The 17,435-nt window shown below is 38.1% G+C and overlaps 1 protein-coding gene and 1 pseudogene across 2 annotated transcripts; one reads left to right on the top strand and one right to left on the bottom strand.

Moving 5' to 3' along the window:
- Positions 1-2,328: 2,328 nt before the first annotated feature.
- On the bottom strand, positions 2,329-14,051 carry LOC125221690 (haloacid dehalogenase-like hydrolase family protein). 2 transcript variants are annotated; one of them, XM_048123898.2, is made up of 28 exons: positions 13,554-14,051; positions 13,356-13,456; positions 13,205-13,261; positions 13,032-13,126; positions 12,498-12,597; positions 12,134-12,192; positions 10,791-10,915; positions 10,355-10,481; positions 9,856-9,943; positions 9,678-9,772; positions 9,506-9,568; positions 9,352-9,427; positions 9,074-9,184; positions 8,353-8,448; positions 7,368-7,490; positions 6,583-6,780; positions 6,011-6,115; positions 5,841-5,905; positions 5,678-5,771; positions 5,430-5,584; positions 4,940-4,989; positions 4,714-4,835; positions 4,515-4,622; positions 4,306-4,398; positions 3,605-3,641; positions 3,115-3,365; positions 2,852-3,001; positions 2,329-2,665 (listed from the first exon to the last, which is right to left on the bottom strand). In XM_048123898.2, the coding sequence occupies exons 1-28, from the start codon at positions 13,915-13,917 to the stop codon at positions 2,498-2,500; spliced, it is 3,276 nt and encodes a 1,091-aa protein (XP_047979855.2). In that variant the 5' UTR covers positions 13,918-14,051; the 3' UTR covers positions 2,329-2,497. The 2 variants fall into 2 exon arrangements, with proteins under 2 accessions (XP_047979855.2, XP_047979856.2); XM_048123899.2 differs by having other exon boundaries at positions 9,506-9,566; positions 9,677-9,755; positions 13,554-14,050.
- A 694-nt stretch (positions 14,052-14,745) lies between these two features.
- On the top strand, positions 14,746-15,343 carry LOC125220978 (3'-5' exonuclease-like; annotated as a pseudogene).
- The last annotated feature ends 2,092 nt before the right edge of the window (positions 15,344-17,435 follow it).

Here is a 17,435-nt window from a genome sequence, read left to right as displayed (position 1 = left end):
GTTAGCTTCCTTTAAAACGACACTTTTAATTGAGAGTGGGGGCTTTTCAAGGGTCTTAGGAACTTTATGGAGTTACGTGTTAGGATTGACAACCCTAATCTTGTAATCAATGTTTGTATCGCATGAGCATAAGCTAGGTGACTCGTCCTATCAAAGTAGTAACTGTGCTAGGGTGTTGTAGTTTGGAATTTGTATACCCATAATTGTGAACGCACATCCCTGGAATTCCCCTCATCTCTATATTTTATCTCCATCATTTATTTGCAATCAGTTGTTATTTGCTTTTACATATTTTCTGTTTTCAAAAGTTTTCAAAATCTTTCGGTTCTCCAGATAGTAATTTGTTCTAGTAGGAGATAGACACTTTGTGTTCTTCTTCCCCGTGTTCGATATCTGGTACTGACCTTTGGCTAGGGATGTCAATCGGGCCAGCCCATCGGGTTTCGGGCCAGCCCTATTCAGGTTGCGGGTCAATCGGGTGCGGGCTAATCGGACTATGATTTTTTCGGGTTATAAAAGTTCAACCCTAACCCTAAAAGCTCGGGTTTCGGGCTAGCCCAGCGGGCTAATCGGGTTGCTAACGATAAAATTAACATGCGCTCAATCCAATAAATAATAGTGAAAATTATTATATTTATAAAATGTAAAATATTTAATTATGATAAATTTGAGATATATGCTTAAACTCAAACATAAACATGACCAAATACTAATATTTGAGATTTATGTAAAATAAAACATAAAATCAAGAAATTTTAAAGCATGTTTTAGAAATTTAAAAGTATATATTTTAATGAATTTGAAGTTTCTAATTTATATATCTATTATTATGTTAATAAAAATTTAATATATAATTTATATATTTAATATATAAAATTGAAAGTTATTTTTTTAGTAATCTATATTATAAAATATCAATGAATTGTCGAATTAGAGTCAAACAAATAGAACGATAGAAATCTTATCGGGTTTCCGGGCCAGCCCATCGGGTTTTCGGGCCTGGCCCTAACGGGTTGCGGGTTAATCGAGTGCGGGCTAATCGGGCTGTAATTTTATCAGGCTAGAAATTTTCAGCCCTAACCCTGTAAATTTGGCGGGCTATTCGGGCCGGCCCACGGGTTGCGGGCTACATTGACATCCCTACCTTTGGCTATACTATTTCTATTCTGTATACTTGCAGGTATTAATAGTGCTAAAAATAGTGCATCAGAATGTGAAACCCTATTACCATTTATGGTAAAAGTGAACCGGGACTTCTATTCCCGGACGGACTAAAATGGCAAAACAGGACTCCTATTCGCGGACAGAGGGAGTATCACATTAAGATAGTTAGCACACTAACGCAATCCATAGTTATATTCATTTAAGAATGTTTTTCTTTCTCTTTTTGTTTATCATTTATGGACCTACACTAAAGAAAACTTAAATTTTAGCAACACAAATTGAGACGCAATTACTATCGTTCAGAAATTTTAAAAAATAATCATAATTTAGGACGCAAAAGAAAGCATTTCTAAATTGAGGTCAAATTATTTTAATCTTTTACTTTTCAATCTAATTGTTGGTATCATGTTCTTTCTTTTAATAGTTTGGTCCAACCATTTACTAATATTCCCTCCGTCCACCATCAAATGTCTCATTTTTCCCTTTTCATTCGTAAATGTCACATTTCAGTTTTACTATATTTGGTAAGTTGACCCTGCATTCCACTAATTCATTCCGCCCACATTATATTATAAAACTAATACTCCCTCCGTCCCAGAGAAGTTGACATACTTTGAAAATTGCACGGGATTTTAGGAGGTTTTGTTTTGTGTGTTAAATGGAGAGAGAAAATATCATTTTTATATTCATGTGAGAGAGAACTTTTTCCAAAAAGGGAAATGTGACATCTTTTGTGGGAGAAAGTAAAAAGGAAAGTGTGTCAACTTCTCTGGGACGGTAGAGTACTACTATATAAAAATGTGCTCCACATTCTACTAACTTTTTCTCAAAACTCGTTCGCGTTTACGGTTAGATATTGGACATGGAGTAAATACCTGATTGTGATTGGTTATCTGATTCACTTTAAACTCGGTAGTCTGCTAATCTCTTTTTCAGTTGGTCGTACATTTTGAATTTGGCAATGCTGAAATAGTGATCACATATTGTATGATTTGCAGGGACTTGCCTATAATGCAAAGAAAAACCTACTATATGTAGCTGCACTGAAAATCACGCTCTAAGGTAGTACTTCCCCATGGAAAATTATTTAACCATTTCTCTGCTGCAAACTCAGTTTAACTGAGTTATACCCTTAATTTGGACAATTTAAACATCCAACCAAAATAAAAGGGATACTATGTCATAAATTGCTTTTTCTTCAATGAAGCAGTCTCAGAACAAAGACTGTTTTTCAATGTGATATATTAATACATGAACATTTTTCTTAATCAACAATATTTGCAGAATGGCTGTATAAATGCAACATAGGTACATGTAAATTCACCAGTGAAGCTCAGCGGGCGAGTGGAGTTTGCTGATTGTATGTCTCCGTTTTAGGTTTCACGACGTACTGCAATGGTATCTCTGCTGCAGCTGCTTGGTCGGGAGCAACTTCTTGAAAAGACACTTCGAACATCAAAGGCTGGTATAGACACACTTCATCTTCCTTACAGTAGTAAACCTGTGGATCAAAGCTTCAATGTTACTAACATACTTCAACATTTCCTTCAAACCAATATAATCAGATATCTATCTACAATGCTTTGGACAACATCTAAAAGGAACTTTGATTATTATAACAGAAATTGAAGGAACTAAACAAAAGCTATAAACTATTCTAAACAGAGCAATTAAAGATAGGACATACCTTGCAGAAAATTCTACACTTGGAAGGTGAAGGGGAGGATCGTTTGAACTGTAGAACCGCTGACCCTTCAGGGATGATATTACCATCCATAGGATCGACAGATACTGCATTTTCTGGCTCAATTTCCACGCTGAATTTACTTTGTGCTTCCTAGACATGCATGGAAGTGTAAAGTGTGGAACAACAAGAACAGATTATTATAGAATATGAACATCAGAATATACTATCTACATATTTAAACTTGAGAGAGGGACAAAGCGAACCTTTGAGAAATGGTAGCCTTCTAGTACCCGCATTTCCAGACGTAGTCTCCCCTCATTGATGGAACCACCATCGATGACTACGGTCTCCGTGTCAGATGTGGCTCTCCTCCTTAGACGGCGTGGTGATTTTGTTGATTTTGGGGTAGGAGGTTGGACGCCTTTCAGCTCCAGAGTAAGAAGTGCTGGTACTTTCTTGTTCAGGTCCAAGTACCTTATTAAGCTATTATTTGTATCAGCTATGAGTAATCTTCCTGAAACAATGTCAAATATAAGGTTTCTTGACTATGAGGTGAAAACATAAGTTCAAGCTGTGGAAGAAGACGCATTCAATCCAAACCACAAAATACTCATACACTATTTTCACATCTAAACCATCATCCAATCTATTTCGATAGATTATTTTCAAAATTTTCAATCAAAAAATCGTAGAAAGCTTGTAGTACAATATTAACAACCCTTCTTTCGACTGAGTTTGCAGCAGAGAAATTACCATTTCCAGCTTCGACGAGTCCGGAAGGCTCAGAAAGCTGCACATTTTGAATTCATTAGCGATAATATTTCAAGGGACAAAACAAACCGTCAAGGTGACGCTAATAGTATACATGTATATTCAAGCATATAATAATTAAGGACTTCTAGGTTGAATTAGGATCATTATAATGTTAGACTCGGTATTAAAGTCTGAATGATTCCTATCACCTACACATTAAAAAGATCAAAGCATAATGTTTACAATCATTCGTATTCATCTCATATACTTTACTCTTTGGTGGTAAGAGAAAACGAGGCCTCACCCTTTAAATTCCTCCTTTCTATTCCATACTCCCACTCTTTCTTATTCCCCATTTTCACTCCACTGAGGAATAAAAGGTGGTATTAAAGAAGCCTTATACCACATTTTTACACCTTATTTGTTTTGAATGATGAAAGCCTAAAAGGTGGTAGAAGATTATAAAATCCTCCCTTGGTATAAAATTATACTTGCCCAAGGGAAACGGTGTTGCCCGAAATTGTAGACAGTCTGTCCAGATTTTTTAATACGTCAAAACAAACAAGGTATTAGGGTTTGAATGGAGTTTATCCTTCCTTATACCCATTGCAGTCTAGGGTCATGAAAAAGTAATATCTGCAGTAACATGTGCATTTAAATTAAACAAATACTGAAGAGCTAAATATAAGTATCTTTTCAACCTGGGCTTCCAAAACTGGCCCATCCTTGAATCCAGCCTTCCCGGTGCCAGCTAATGTTGTGACTCTTTTACTAGCTAAATCCAGCTTCTTAATCTGAAACGTAAATTAACAAGCAGAGGGTGAACTTTATTCTAAAATAAAATAGTAGAATAGCACTCTTACACCTACAAAGCTCATATTACTATCATCTTCTTATGCAGTTAAGTTACCTTGTGGTTATAAGAATCTGCTATATAAATATGACCATCACAGCCACAAAATACTCCCAAAGGATGCTGAAGAAGTACTTCGGAACCTACTCCATCATTGTCTCCAAACTGCAACAAATAACAAAGTGAAGTTAACAAATATGTTTACTTTTTGCATATATAGAGCTAGATTATAAACTTTGAGCGGGTAGAAGAGTGCCTTGAACAAATTGTCCGAGAATATCGGATCTCCACCAGCTAGTAACCTTGATCCTCCTGTTTTTAGATCTAGTGCTCGAATTGAGCTACTCTCACTATCAGCAATGTATGCTTCCTTTAAATCTACCAAATGAAACGAGTACAAATATTCAAAATTTACAATTTATCATATAAACCATAGCAGTTCACCAATAATATGCAGCTAATTTTGATGTGTCAACATGTACCAGGTGACAATGCAATTCCAGACGGTTGAGCAAATGAAGTGTTTCCAGAACTGTATCAGCGTATTAAAGAACTCACAGTCAGGATAAATGTTGGAATAAATGAATAATCCCAGAAAGCACAGATATTGTGCAAGATAAGAATCACACAAGTATGAAAAGTATGATGATATGATATCTATGCTTCACGGGTAATTTTTTAGCCTAAAGCAAGTTAGCAATTCATTGAAAACTATGATGATTATCACTATCAAAGTATATCATCACTAACTGTTTAGGCAATGGCATTACGCAAACAAGCGACTAAAGATGAAAATAAACACTGGACTTGGATTCTATAGTCATAGTCGTAGACTAGTGAAGATCCATAATTGCTTGTGAAAACTGTATAAAATGTCATGGCAACCCAGCTCGTGAACCTAATATGAGGCGAATTCACGTCACTTTTTAGTTCAGAAGCCTAACTTCAGCATAACTGCAACACATATTTTACCTCGAACCATTCAAATTTCTTTCATAGCCGTCACCACTAAAAGTTCTAGTCGTTCCATCTGGTGCATATGTCCAAATCTGATGCTGGCCGGCCATCGCAATGTAAACCATATCGTTCACAGGATCAAAGCAGACATCCCAGGGTGAATTAAGGAGCTGAAAATATAAAAGTTTAAGAATGTCAAGCCATGCAGTGAGCTTATCATTGCAGATTAAGTACTATCTGAATAATACAATAGAAAATCTTGCCTGGGATGTTCCAGACCCTCCTCCCTGGTAGTCAGAACCCTTTTTTCCATTTCCAGCAAGTGTTTGCACTGTCTCATTGACGAAATCAATCACCCTAAAGAATACAAAGGAAAATGCATTCAGAATGCAGAAAGCTAAAAAAATTTCAATGGGGAACTGCTACCTTAGAGCGTGATTTTCAGTGTCAGCTACATATAGGAGGTTTTTCTTTGCATTATAGGCAAGTCCCTACAAATCATACGAAATGTTATCACTATTTAAGTATTGCCAGATTCAAAATGTACAAGCAACTGAAAAAGTAGATGAGTGTGAAAAGAATAAAAATACTATTACCTGTGGGCGGTTGAACGTGGCATCATCAAAGTTACCATCACGAAAGCCCTCTTCTCCAGAGCTTCCAATTTGCATTTTGAAGTTACCATCAAGATCAGTGACTACCTGAAACCAATCAAAACTCGAATAGGTATTCTCAGTCTACATGCATCTCCACAAGCTTTGGCTTCCATTCAAATAAATAAGATAATGTGTGCTGAGAATATATGATGTGGCCACTGACAACATCACTTTATGAAAATGAAGATAAGGTATGCAGCTTAGGATGTGTTTTAAAAGCTAACATTTCTAGAAAATGCTGAAACTTTATATATTTTCCTGCTGATTTCCTTCCAAGTATAATCAACTGTACATCACCAGAAAAAAGTTTTTAAAAAAAGCAATACAAAGATGAATGTGATGGTTATTTAATGATACCAATTTGATGCATCTCACTCTAGGAAAAAGCAAACAGATGCAATAAGGTAATTGCTAGCCTTTTGAGACACGATTACAGAAGCGGAATCACAAAGAGAGGAAGAAGCCTTCCCTTTTACAAAGACAAGGAGATTAGGTAGATAATGGACACTTACAATGCGGTTGTGGTTGCTGTCAGAAATGAAGAGCCGGTTATTGAGAACATCAACCTCCAATTTACCAGGAAATTTCAATGGGGATGTCAATAATCGAGGATCATTGTCCTTTTCCAAACTCAAAGGAAGAGGTCTGTTGTCCAAAACTTTCTTACTACCATAATATAGTAATGCTGCTTCAACCAAATCATCGAGATCCTTGCGAAGGAAAGTATATACAAAGTTAATGCTGTTTATATCATTCAGTACTGAGTATAATATATTTGATCTGCAAATGAACCTTATTTTAAAGTTACAGCGATGCCTAATTGTGATAAACTGTAGAAAGTATATACATTCTGGAGCAACAATATTATACAGTCCAAAATGGAAATGTAGTGATTTCTAATGGGTACAGACCCTAGATGGATAAACTCAGAAACAAATTGAAACAATATCAGTGAAACATCATGAACATAATATCTGCTCTACATAATCTTCATAGGAAAAGAGAAACAAAGACAAGAAACAAACCAAATTATTAGCAGACTACTGAGTTGAAAGTGAATCAGATGATCAATCACAATCAGGTATTAGCAATGGGTTGGACCAAACTATTAAAAGAACATGATGCCAACAATTAGACAGGCATATAACTGAATTAAGCCCAAGACTGAACTGATGCAAGCACAGTTATCTCTTTCCTATACATACACATCAGCACTAGAAAGTTTAGAGACAAATATGCCAGAGGTAACAAGAAAATGATGAATTATCTTTGCGTTACTCTATGCATAAGTGATTACCTTCCGGCGACCCTCACCAGATACTTGTGCTATAAGCTTCCCGTTTGGCCCAACAATGGCAAATGTGGGCCATGAGTTTATACCCAACTCTCTCCACAAATACATATCACCATCATTCACCACCTGAGTCAGTTTCAAAAGTAGCACAGTGAAGACTGATCAAAATATGATTGGCCTTTCCAGAAAGTCGATTATGCATAGATAGGCATGAAAATATTTACATAGAGGTCAGTGGTGTTGGATTGATTGTGGTGATAAAACTTGATCCATCTAGATCTTATTTTTCTTTCATATGTTGTTACTCCCCTTTTATACTATTCGCATATCTATTCTTGGCCAGCATGGCTGCTGCTACCATTTCCACCATCAATGCAACAAACCACTTTCTTTGGCTTCTTCTTTTTTCATTTCCCTTCGTTTTCACCTTTTTTTTAGCTTTTTTAATTTTTATTTACATTCCTTTTTTCCATTAGGAGTTTCTGGGTGGTGGCATTTATCCCTGAATGGAATAAAGAATCAGCAACCAGTAACATAAACTATAGCTTATTTTTGCTTAATTAAGGATCAGCTATAGTATTCTAAAAAAGGGATCAGATATAGAAAGCAACCTTAAAGTGTGACTTTATATTTTGTAAACATTATATGCTTGTATAATGTTGATCCAAATGTCTTATTAGGCCCTTCACGGTATGATGGAATGCAATGTGATTCCTGCTTCCATGCTATTCATTTGCATGGTATGATGGAATGAAGGAGGGAATGAAATAAAATTGCAAAGAGTTGTCATTTCATTCCATTCCTACCTTTATTCCCTTCCACCCGCATTCCATTCCATCATACCAAGAAGGCCTTACTACTTCATCTTATTGGTAATAATCTTCTAAATTCTCCATGCTCCTGACTTTGTTAAGTTAGATGGTCCTGCCTAAGTCACACTGTCAAAATTTAATAGCCAATAAACAGTCAGGTGAATGCATAAACATACCGGGTGAGTGATTCCATATCTTAAAACTGCATTTCTAATAGCCTCCAAGTCTTTCTCGTTATCAAACTTGGCAGAGTGAACTCCTACTACAGCAAACTGCAATAACCATATATTACTCACAACATTTACAAACCGTGACATAATAACGTTATAAACAACATGGGAATTCATTATCATACAATAATTTATAGATTGTATCTTCTACATAACTTTAGACGGTGAACACCAAATGACATGTGGGAAGGAATGCACATCAAACTTCCACGTGTGAAACAAAGAGATAGACAAAGAGATCAATAATCGACTTGGTTCTGTTCTGATATCATCATGTAGAAATGAGTCACTCACCCCCTTAAAAGGCCTCATAAGGGGGGAGGGTTATTTACTCATATATAGCTAGACAAGATCCTTGCCAAGTTGATATGGGATAAGAAATGGTAGTTTCAATAATAACTAAAATTGATGGACATAATCAACTTTTGCTGAATATAGGTTATAGTAAATTTTTTAGTGGACATCATTTTCCATTTATATAGATTATCAAGTGATAAAAAAAATTTGAAAGAAAAGAAAGGAACTTGAATTTGAGATAGAACATAAATGAAATCAACATAAAAGCAACTCTTGAACCAGATAACTTTCACCCCGATCAACTATAACGTAAATAAAACAACTAGAGAAATAATATGAAATATGAAAAGATAGAAGAAAAAGATCATACCGGTGCATCTTTATACTTTTTCTCAAGAAACTCAAGATCTGGTAAGACATGCATGCAGTTTATGCAGCAATAGGTCCAAAAATCGAGAATAACCACTTTTCCTCTCAAATCCTGTCCGATAAAAGGATTTCATCAGAAGTAGCACTGTGTACTTGATCTACACTTGCTTCTACTATATAAGCGGGCGTATAGATTGGAACATATTTTCTTTTCAAGTGAACCTATTCAATCAGGTCAGATAAAAGTAAAAAAGCAAACTTAATAGTGCACAGATATACCCTTTGTAGCTGAAGGGGAGCCGTGTTCAGCCAGTCTAGCTTGGATGGAAACTCCGGCACAGTTGTCGCAGTTCCCCTTATATAACAAAAAGTAGCATGCGTCAGTTTGCATAAGTATCTTAAAAATTTATTAACAAATCAAAGTTCTATATACTTTTTCTCCAGATCAGATATGTAGTTGACAAACTGTTGGATTCTATCATCACGAGATTCTTCTGCAACCAATCAAAAGGGACTAGATTGTATTTTTTTATCTTATAATCAACAGCGAAAAACATACGATCATGAGGACGATGAAATTAACAAAAGTTTATTGATGATAGACCTTTTTTGGGTCCAAAAGAAGGACTGCCAGCCCCAAATAATGCATTCCAGATGGCTTTTGGAGATGCATACTGCATAGCCTGCACAGACATGAAAGCTTGCAAAGATACATCTTTAATTAAACTAATGAAGCATAGGTCATCAATTTCTCAAGTTGCATTTTTTAAATAAAAGTAGTACCTTACGGTTTGTGACAATAAAGGCAACGCAAGAAAGAGCGATTCCCAAACTTCCATATCTCAAAATATTACGCCGAGAACCCTGAAACCTGTCAAAGAATCATTCTACAGTTCAAGTAGTAACGGACTGAATGGTCCTTTTTACACTACTCATAGCATTTAAAGTTCATCATGAATAACTGGTCAAGTGAAAACATGTGATGAGTAAGAAGAAGAGACCAAACAAATTTGAAGTCAGGTGCTTATTTATTAAACAAATAAAAATGTACAGTCATTCAATTCAGTAACTAAAATAGGCAATCATGACTAATAGCAGAGTCAGATATCTACTGAGGCCCTCTGGCCACAACAAATTGGAACATAGCATTCCTAATGTCCAAGCCTAGATGATCTTTCTCTAGCAAACTCTATGAGAGTAAACAAAATTGCATTTCCCAATAATAGGTTTCTAACTAGTTTAAGAGGTCATCTAGATATTGCAGTTCCTATGCAAACCTTACCCTCCAAATGAGAAGATTGGATCTGCCATAGAATCTTTACCCTGAAATGCTTCACTTTCTTTACTGTACAAATCGGACAGACTTTGTGTGGAAGCACTATTGTTTTGAGAAGGTTGCCTCTCTGGATCTGCAATATTTCTTGTCATTAGATATTGTTTTGCATCAGAAATTTTCAACATCAAGCACCAATGCTATTGCAGAAAGTGCATAGCTAAGAGAGTTTACCCTTGATCGCCTGAAAGAAGGAATGAAGTTTAAAGCAACAAAAAAGCATAAATAGTGAAAACAAAATTTTTAATCATCAAAATGAATAAAATCTGTCATATACATGGAACTTATAAAAAATATGTTTCAGATCTTATACAAGAGGAATCTCAGCCTAGTTCATCATTTATGATGCAAAATGGAAATAATGTGTACTTCCACAACTACATACTATGAGAATCAGAGCCACCATTAAGAATATCATCAAGGGAAATATCTCCTATCTCCTTCCTGATAAGTGATGGACCAGCAGCCCTCAAAGTATCTTCAGCTAATGTCGTTGTAACAGCTATACATCTGCAAGCGCACCAAATTCTCTTAAAACCCATAAATTTGTCGAAGTGGAGAAAGAGAAGAGGAAAGGGGGTGACATTCAATTGATGATCAGCAAAAAGAAAAGAAAGTAGACCGATGCTCAACATTAAACTGATACATTTGAATAATATGATAATGCTTTATAACCTCTAGACAACAGATTTAGGGTCCAAACCCTTCCCCACACCTACTTTCCTCTTCTCAAAGAGGTCAAACTGTTAATCACACAAAAACCAAGAACAGATATACATAAAAAAAAATATACAAAACAAAACAAGAAAACAAAAGTAAAAAAAAACTACACTGGATAGTCATAATAAGATAGCCCCTCCGTCCCATTCAAGATGATCACCTTTCCTTTTTTGTTTGTCCCAATCAGATGACCACTTTCCAATTTTGGAAATAACATCCTCTCTCCTCTCTCCTCATTAAAATATTCAACTACTTTTTTCCTCTCTACTTTATTCCACCTAACAACTCTTCCTAAAATCCCATGCCACTCAAGAATGTGGCCATCTTGAGTGGGGCGGAGGGAGTAACTCTAAATAGGAGATACCGTTTCCATCAAGAGCACGGGTTTTAATAAAATGGTTGGTGGTGTGTGAGTGAGGAGTGGAGAAAGGGTCCTGCTTTAAAAGTGTAGTGAGTATTGTGAGTCGTGCACGGACCTAATAGAAAAAAAAGCGGTTGTGAAATCAGACGAATTGCAGAACAAGCTGTCTAAAAAGGTGGGGCTTTTATGGGTGTGTGGCAATCATTATTGATTTTTGTTCTTATAGAAAACTGCTGTACCCAGCATATCTTGGTTCCTTTGGTTATAAAAGAAAAAGCAAGCACTTGAAAACCTAGAAGACTTCGCAAATAAAGTCTGGGATATAGTAAGGTAGTATCACTTGCTGTTGGGCGTCAAACCAAAAACATTTTAATATTCTCTGTGATTTTTACTCTGTTATAATGTGGAGCATTTAGTCATACTTTTACATACATTAATAGGTATAGCCCAACCTATCGCAACATGCTGTAGTTCAAAAATCTCATTACATATGATAATTTTGAAACCAGAACAAGACGGAAATTTGGCATATGAAGCAAAATTATAGACTTACATCAATGCACTCAAATGCAACAAAGAGAACCCTGCAGATAGAGTCGGGAGCAATGCTGAACAATCCAAGTGATAAAAATGCCACAAATCCTTACCTCATGCCAGCAGATTTTGCAGCTTGAATTCCTGCTAATGCATCTTCAATCACAAGACACTGCACAAAGATTCCTGCCATCAGTCTAAGTTCTAACAATCTTTTCATACTGGGCAAGCCCTCAATATTTATATTTTAAAAGGATCAATGAGTTCTGTAGCAAAGAGCTGTAACTAGATATTTTACAATGTACAGATATCTGAAATGTCCAAATAACTATTGGATGATAACAGTAAACTTAATAATGCCTAATAAGAATTAAGAATAAGAACTAAAAGGACAGCCCCAACCCCAAAATAAATAAGAATAAGAACCAAAGGACAATAGCCACCAAGAAAGGAAGTTATAGAAGCAGTGAAGCACACCTCATTTGTTGGCACATCCAATATCTTTGATGCAGCTAAGAAAATATCAGGGGCAGGTTTCAAGTTTTCAAATGCATCCGCAGACACAATAGCATCAAACCTGTTCATGTAACAGAAATAGAACAGACTCACAACCTGGAAAATGGTATAATCACATAAAAGTTTTTCAAATCATTACATGATGATATGTCAGTAGCCATCACAAGTGCCTTGCATTACTTAAATGCTCAACTCTGTGATGGTTCTACTGACCAATCATTATTTGCATATGGTCATTACGATGCACTATGTCCAAGTATTCACACAGTCGTATTAACACTCATATGGAGCTAGAGTTTAGAATAATAATGATATTGATTAAAATGCCTAGGATGAATCAACATTCCTGCCATTAAAAGAGGTTCAATCTCGAATGAGTCTTGAGACAAAGTTAACATTCTATCTCTTTGTTAGTACAACCTTTTCTCCATTGTTACTTCAAGATTGCTTTTAACCGTGTAAACAATGTTATCAAGATTTTACAACTAAACTCACATTGATAATTGCAAACCAGCAGCTGCTAAATTGGCATCAACCTTGATACGGTCAGCACTAGATGCAACAGCAACTTTAAGGCCTTTGGTTTTACACTGTTATTCAGTAGCATTAAATTCAACAGCAAATAAAATTGTGAAATGAGCAATAAAATGCCTTTGTTGCAGGTATACCTGCACTACAAGTTCGTATGCACCAGGGAAGCCTATGCCAGAATTTGGCTTTGCATACTAGAAAAAGTCAAATGCTTTAATCAAATCAAACTGATTATCAATATAATGAAACAGGTAAATAAATGAATCGCATGATATTATGTTGAATCACCTTATCCAGATATATCTCAAAGAATCTCTTCTTTGCGGACTCGGGATTAAATCCCTCCACGCCCTTCACAGAAGCAACACCTCCCAAAAATTTAGCTTCACCTGATTCAAATTAATGGACCACATCTTAAAAAGTATCTCTAGAGATTGCACATTGATAAGAAACAGTTAGTGGAAACAAAAACATGAGATTACCTACCTGTGCCCATGAAAGGCACGAAGTCTTCAACCGTGACTTGAACTCCCATCTCCGCGAAAACATCGACCGCCGCCAACCTGGAGAGCTCCTCGCTGTTACACAGCACCCCGTCCATGTCAAACAGCACCGCCGACACTTCCCCCCAGTCGCTGCTGCCGGTTTCCTGCGGGTTTCTCTCTTCCAATCTCACGCACGCCTTCACCGTTCTTCCAATCGTTCTCCTCCCACATAAATTCGAAGATTTATCCTTTCTGAGCAACTGGTTTTCGAGAAATCTTGATTTGGAGTTGAAGAAGCGCAGATTATTGATGTGGGTTCTTGAACTGCATAGTGAAAAGGGGGTTGGAACTGGTCTCAAGGCCATCGATTGTGTTGTTGGTGATCAAGCAAGGAGAGTGTTTGAGTCTGGTTTATGGTAGTAGGGAGTTGACAACCTTATCGTAACATGCATAATTTCTGCGCAATCGTGTAGCTGTTAGAAGATTTTCTCTCATTTTTTCCCTCTTTATTTTTTCTGGTGTCGAATTTTTCAGCAGCAATACCGCCGTTATATCCAACGGAATTATTCACTAATGTCACTACTTATTTCTGTGATGCGGTTTCCGTTATATCTAACGGAATTACTCACTCGGTACTTATTTTTGTGAGGTAAAAAGCGGTCCGGATCACCTAGTGCATTTCCTACTTCACCCCTCACAAACATATTATATTATAGTGGGGTCCACTCTCATGTATGTGAGGGGTGGAGTAGGAAATGAATTAGGGAATGTATTAAGTGATCCGGATTGGGTAAAAAGAAGTGAGAAATTAGTCGGCCCGACTAAATTTATACGTAGATAAAATGGAAATTTTGAAAATAATCTAATAAAACTGATTTTTGTAGATGAATCGAACATTGTTTTTAGTTCAAAACTACAAAGCAGTTTTTCCTCCATATATTAATTGCCCATGCACTTACTCCATACAGAATAATGACATCGGTCCCAACTTCGATTCATCTTCTTCATTCGACAGTTAATTTATGCATCAAATTAGGTCCAGTAAAGAAGATGAGAAGTCTCTTAAACAACAAACCCTTTATCTTCTGTAGTATACTCCTAACTACACATGCATTTGTATATGAACCATTCAATCATTATAAATAGGATAGTAATGCAATCACCATCACTATGATCACTAAATCAAAACAGAAATGTCTTCAATTTCGTTGAACCCTAGAACCTCCAAATACCATGTCACCTTCGCCGGAACAACCATCGAGACCACCGTGACCGACAAGGCCAACATCGCCTCCGACTGGGTCCGCGAGATCACCGCCCTCCACGGCACAAGCCCCACGGTGGTCGGCCTCGATGTCGAGTGGCGGCCCCACCACGTCAGCTACATGAGCAACAAGTCCGCTACACTCCAGCTGTGCATCAACGACAAATGCCTCATCATGCAGCTCTTCTACATGGACCAGATCCCCCAATCGATCAAGGACTTTCTCCTCAGCCCTAATTTCACATTCGTAGGGATCGAGGTGGAAGACGATGTGAAGAAGTTGAGGGATGAGTACAGGCTGGATTGCCTCAAGAGCAAGGACATTCGGGCTGCAGCTAAAGCCCACTGGCCTTACAGGTTTAACAGGCCCGGGCTGAAGGATCTTGCGAAGGAATTGTGTGGGCTCAACATGTTGAAGCCGAAGTAATTGGGAGGCTAGAGTGCTCAGTGAGGCTCAAGTTGAGTATGCTTGCATTGATGCTTTTGCTTCTTACAAGATTGGCCATAAGCTCACTTTCGAGGTTTAATTGCTCAGTATTATCATATGTATTTCCTTTTTAAAATATACCACCCTAAATAAGAGCTGGAGTTTACTGTTATTCTTAATTCACAAATCCCATGTCACATTCGTGTGTTGGAGAGGAGTGGCGCAACGAAAACAAAATACAGTAAAAAATAAACTCGAGATAAATTATCATCTCCCCAAGTTTATTCAATCCGTACCAATCGAGTAGAGAATATCCAAAAATGCAACAGAGAAAAGGACACTAAGACTTGCATGAAAAACTGATAGGTACTCAGCCGTAGGATGAGCTAAGAACCAATCTCACACTCACAGAAGCGAAATAACGCACCCACACGAGAACAGATATGGATAAAATGGAGCTTTATTGATAATACTGAAAGGGAAATTACAACGTTGCTAAAAAAGGAATGAACACTGAAAACGAGAAAGATACTCTGCCTCGGATTAGCAATGCTGGCCCATGACTCAACACACACAATCGACACCTTCATTCCTGTGGTCCCCTCTCCTTTTATCAGCCGACATCCACATCACCATTCTGTTATCTCAGCTCTCCACACTCTGCCACACTCCCTCCACAAGCCACCACACTCCTTCATATGCCAATGTGGTATAATCACGTGCACTTATTCATCACACATCCTACTAGCATGATTAGGCGCATGCGTCACCATCTACGTTGCATGCCGACGTCAGCTCCTACATCGAGCATGCAACAATACCCTCCCCTTAAGGTTCCTTGCCCTCAAGGAACCAAGGGAACCGTTCTTTGATTACATCAGCGAACTCCCATGAGGCATCCGCCGGAGAACTTCCAGACCAATGGATCAACCACTGAGTCGCCGCTGCATTGCGGCATTTCACCATTTTCCTCTCCAAGATTGCCAACGGCACTGCATCGTGGATATGAGAAACAGGGGGTAGATCGGGAACAGGGTCAGTCGGTGGAGACGCAGCCTTCAAAAGTAAAGCATGAAACACATTGTGGATAGCTGCGGATTGAGGCAAATTGAGTTTATAAGCCACCTCGCCTACTCGATCAACAATCTGATATGGCCCATAGAACTTAGGCTCGAACTTCTGATGCTTCCCCCGGATTGATGTCTGCCTGTATTCACGCAACTTTAGCCAAACCCATTCACCAATCTCAAACACCTTGTCCACCCTGTGCCGATTAGCTTGCACTATCATACGGTCAACAACCTTCTGTAAGTTCCGTTTGAGTACAACGATCATCTCTTCACGATCCCTCAGTGTGATATCCACCGCTTCCACCCTTGAATCACCCGGAAGATAGGGAATATGTAACGGGGGAGCATAGCCATACAACGCCATCTTGATACTGGAGTGGTAGGTGGTGTTATACCAATGCTCTGCCAGCCCTAACCATTGTGCCCACGAGTTGGGCTTCTCCCCCACCGAGCATCTTAAGTAACATTGAAGACACCTATTGACCACCTCCGATTGGCCATCGGTCTCAGGATGATAGGCCGTGGAATACAAAAGCTCAACCCCGAGGAAAGCAAACAACTCCTTCCAAAAAGCCCCCATGAAGATAGAACCCCGATCACTTACTATCCGTGAAGGCAACCCGTGGAGTTTGAACACTGAATTGAGGAATGCCTCAGCCACCGTCTTGGCGGTGAATGGGTGAGATAAAGCCACAAAGTGAGCAAACTTGCTCAGCCGATCAACAATGACAAAGATGGTATTCTTCCCTTGCGAAGTGGGTAGAGCTTCAATGAAGTCCATGGTGAGATCCGTGAAGAGCGCCGTGAGCAAAGGCAACGGTTGGAGCAGCCCTGCAGGTGGCGAGTTGCCTGACTTGAACCTCTGACAAGTCACACATAGCCGCACAAACTCCCTAACATCTCACAACATCTTTGGCCAATATAGCAAGGAAGACAACCTTTTATACGTTGCCAGAGCACCAGAGTGGCCCGCCAACATCGAGCCATGAAACAGAGAGAGTATTTGTGCCTTCAGCTCTAAATTGTGCCCCACCACCAGCCTGCCAGACCTCCTTAATTCACCATTCAGCTAGGTATACTTCGGATGAACCTCCACCCTGTGCTCCTTACTTGTGATGATGG

This window comes from Salvia hispanica, chromosome 1 (genome assembly GCF_029641045.1).
Source record: "Salvia hispanica isolate PSC_SH4W2 chromosome 1, Shi_PSC_v1, whole genome shotgun sequence".
NCBI lineage: Eukaryota > Viridiplantae > Streptophyta > Magnoliopsida > Lamiales > Lamiaceae > Salvia > Salvia hispanica.
The sequence above is the reverse complement of the archived record's forward strand: the minus strand, read 5'-3'. Positions and strand labels throughout refer to the sequence as shown.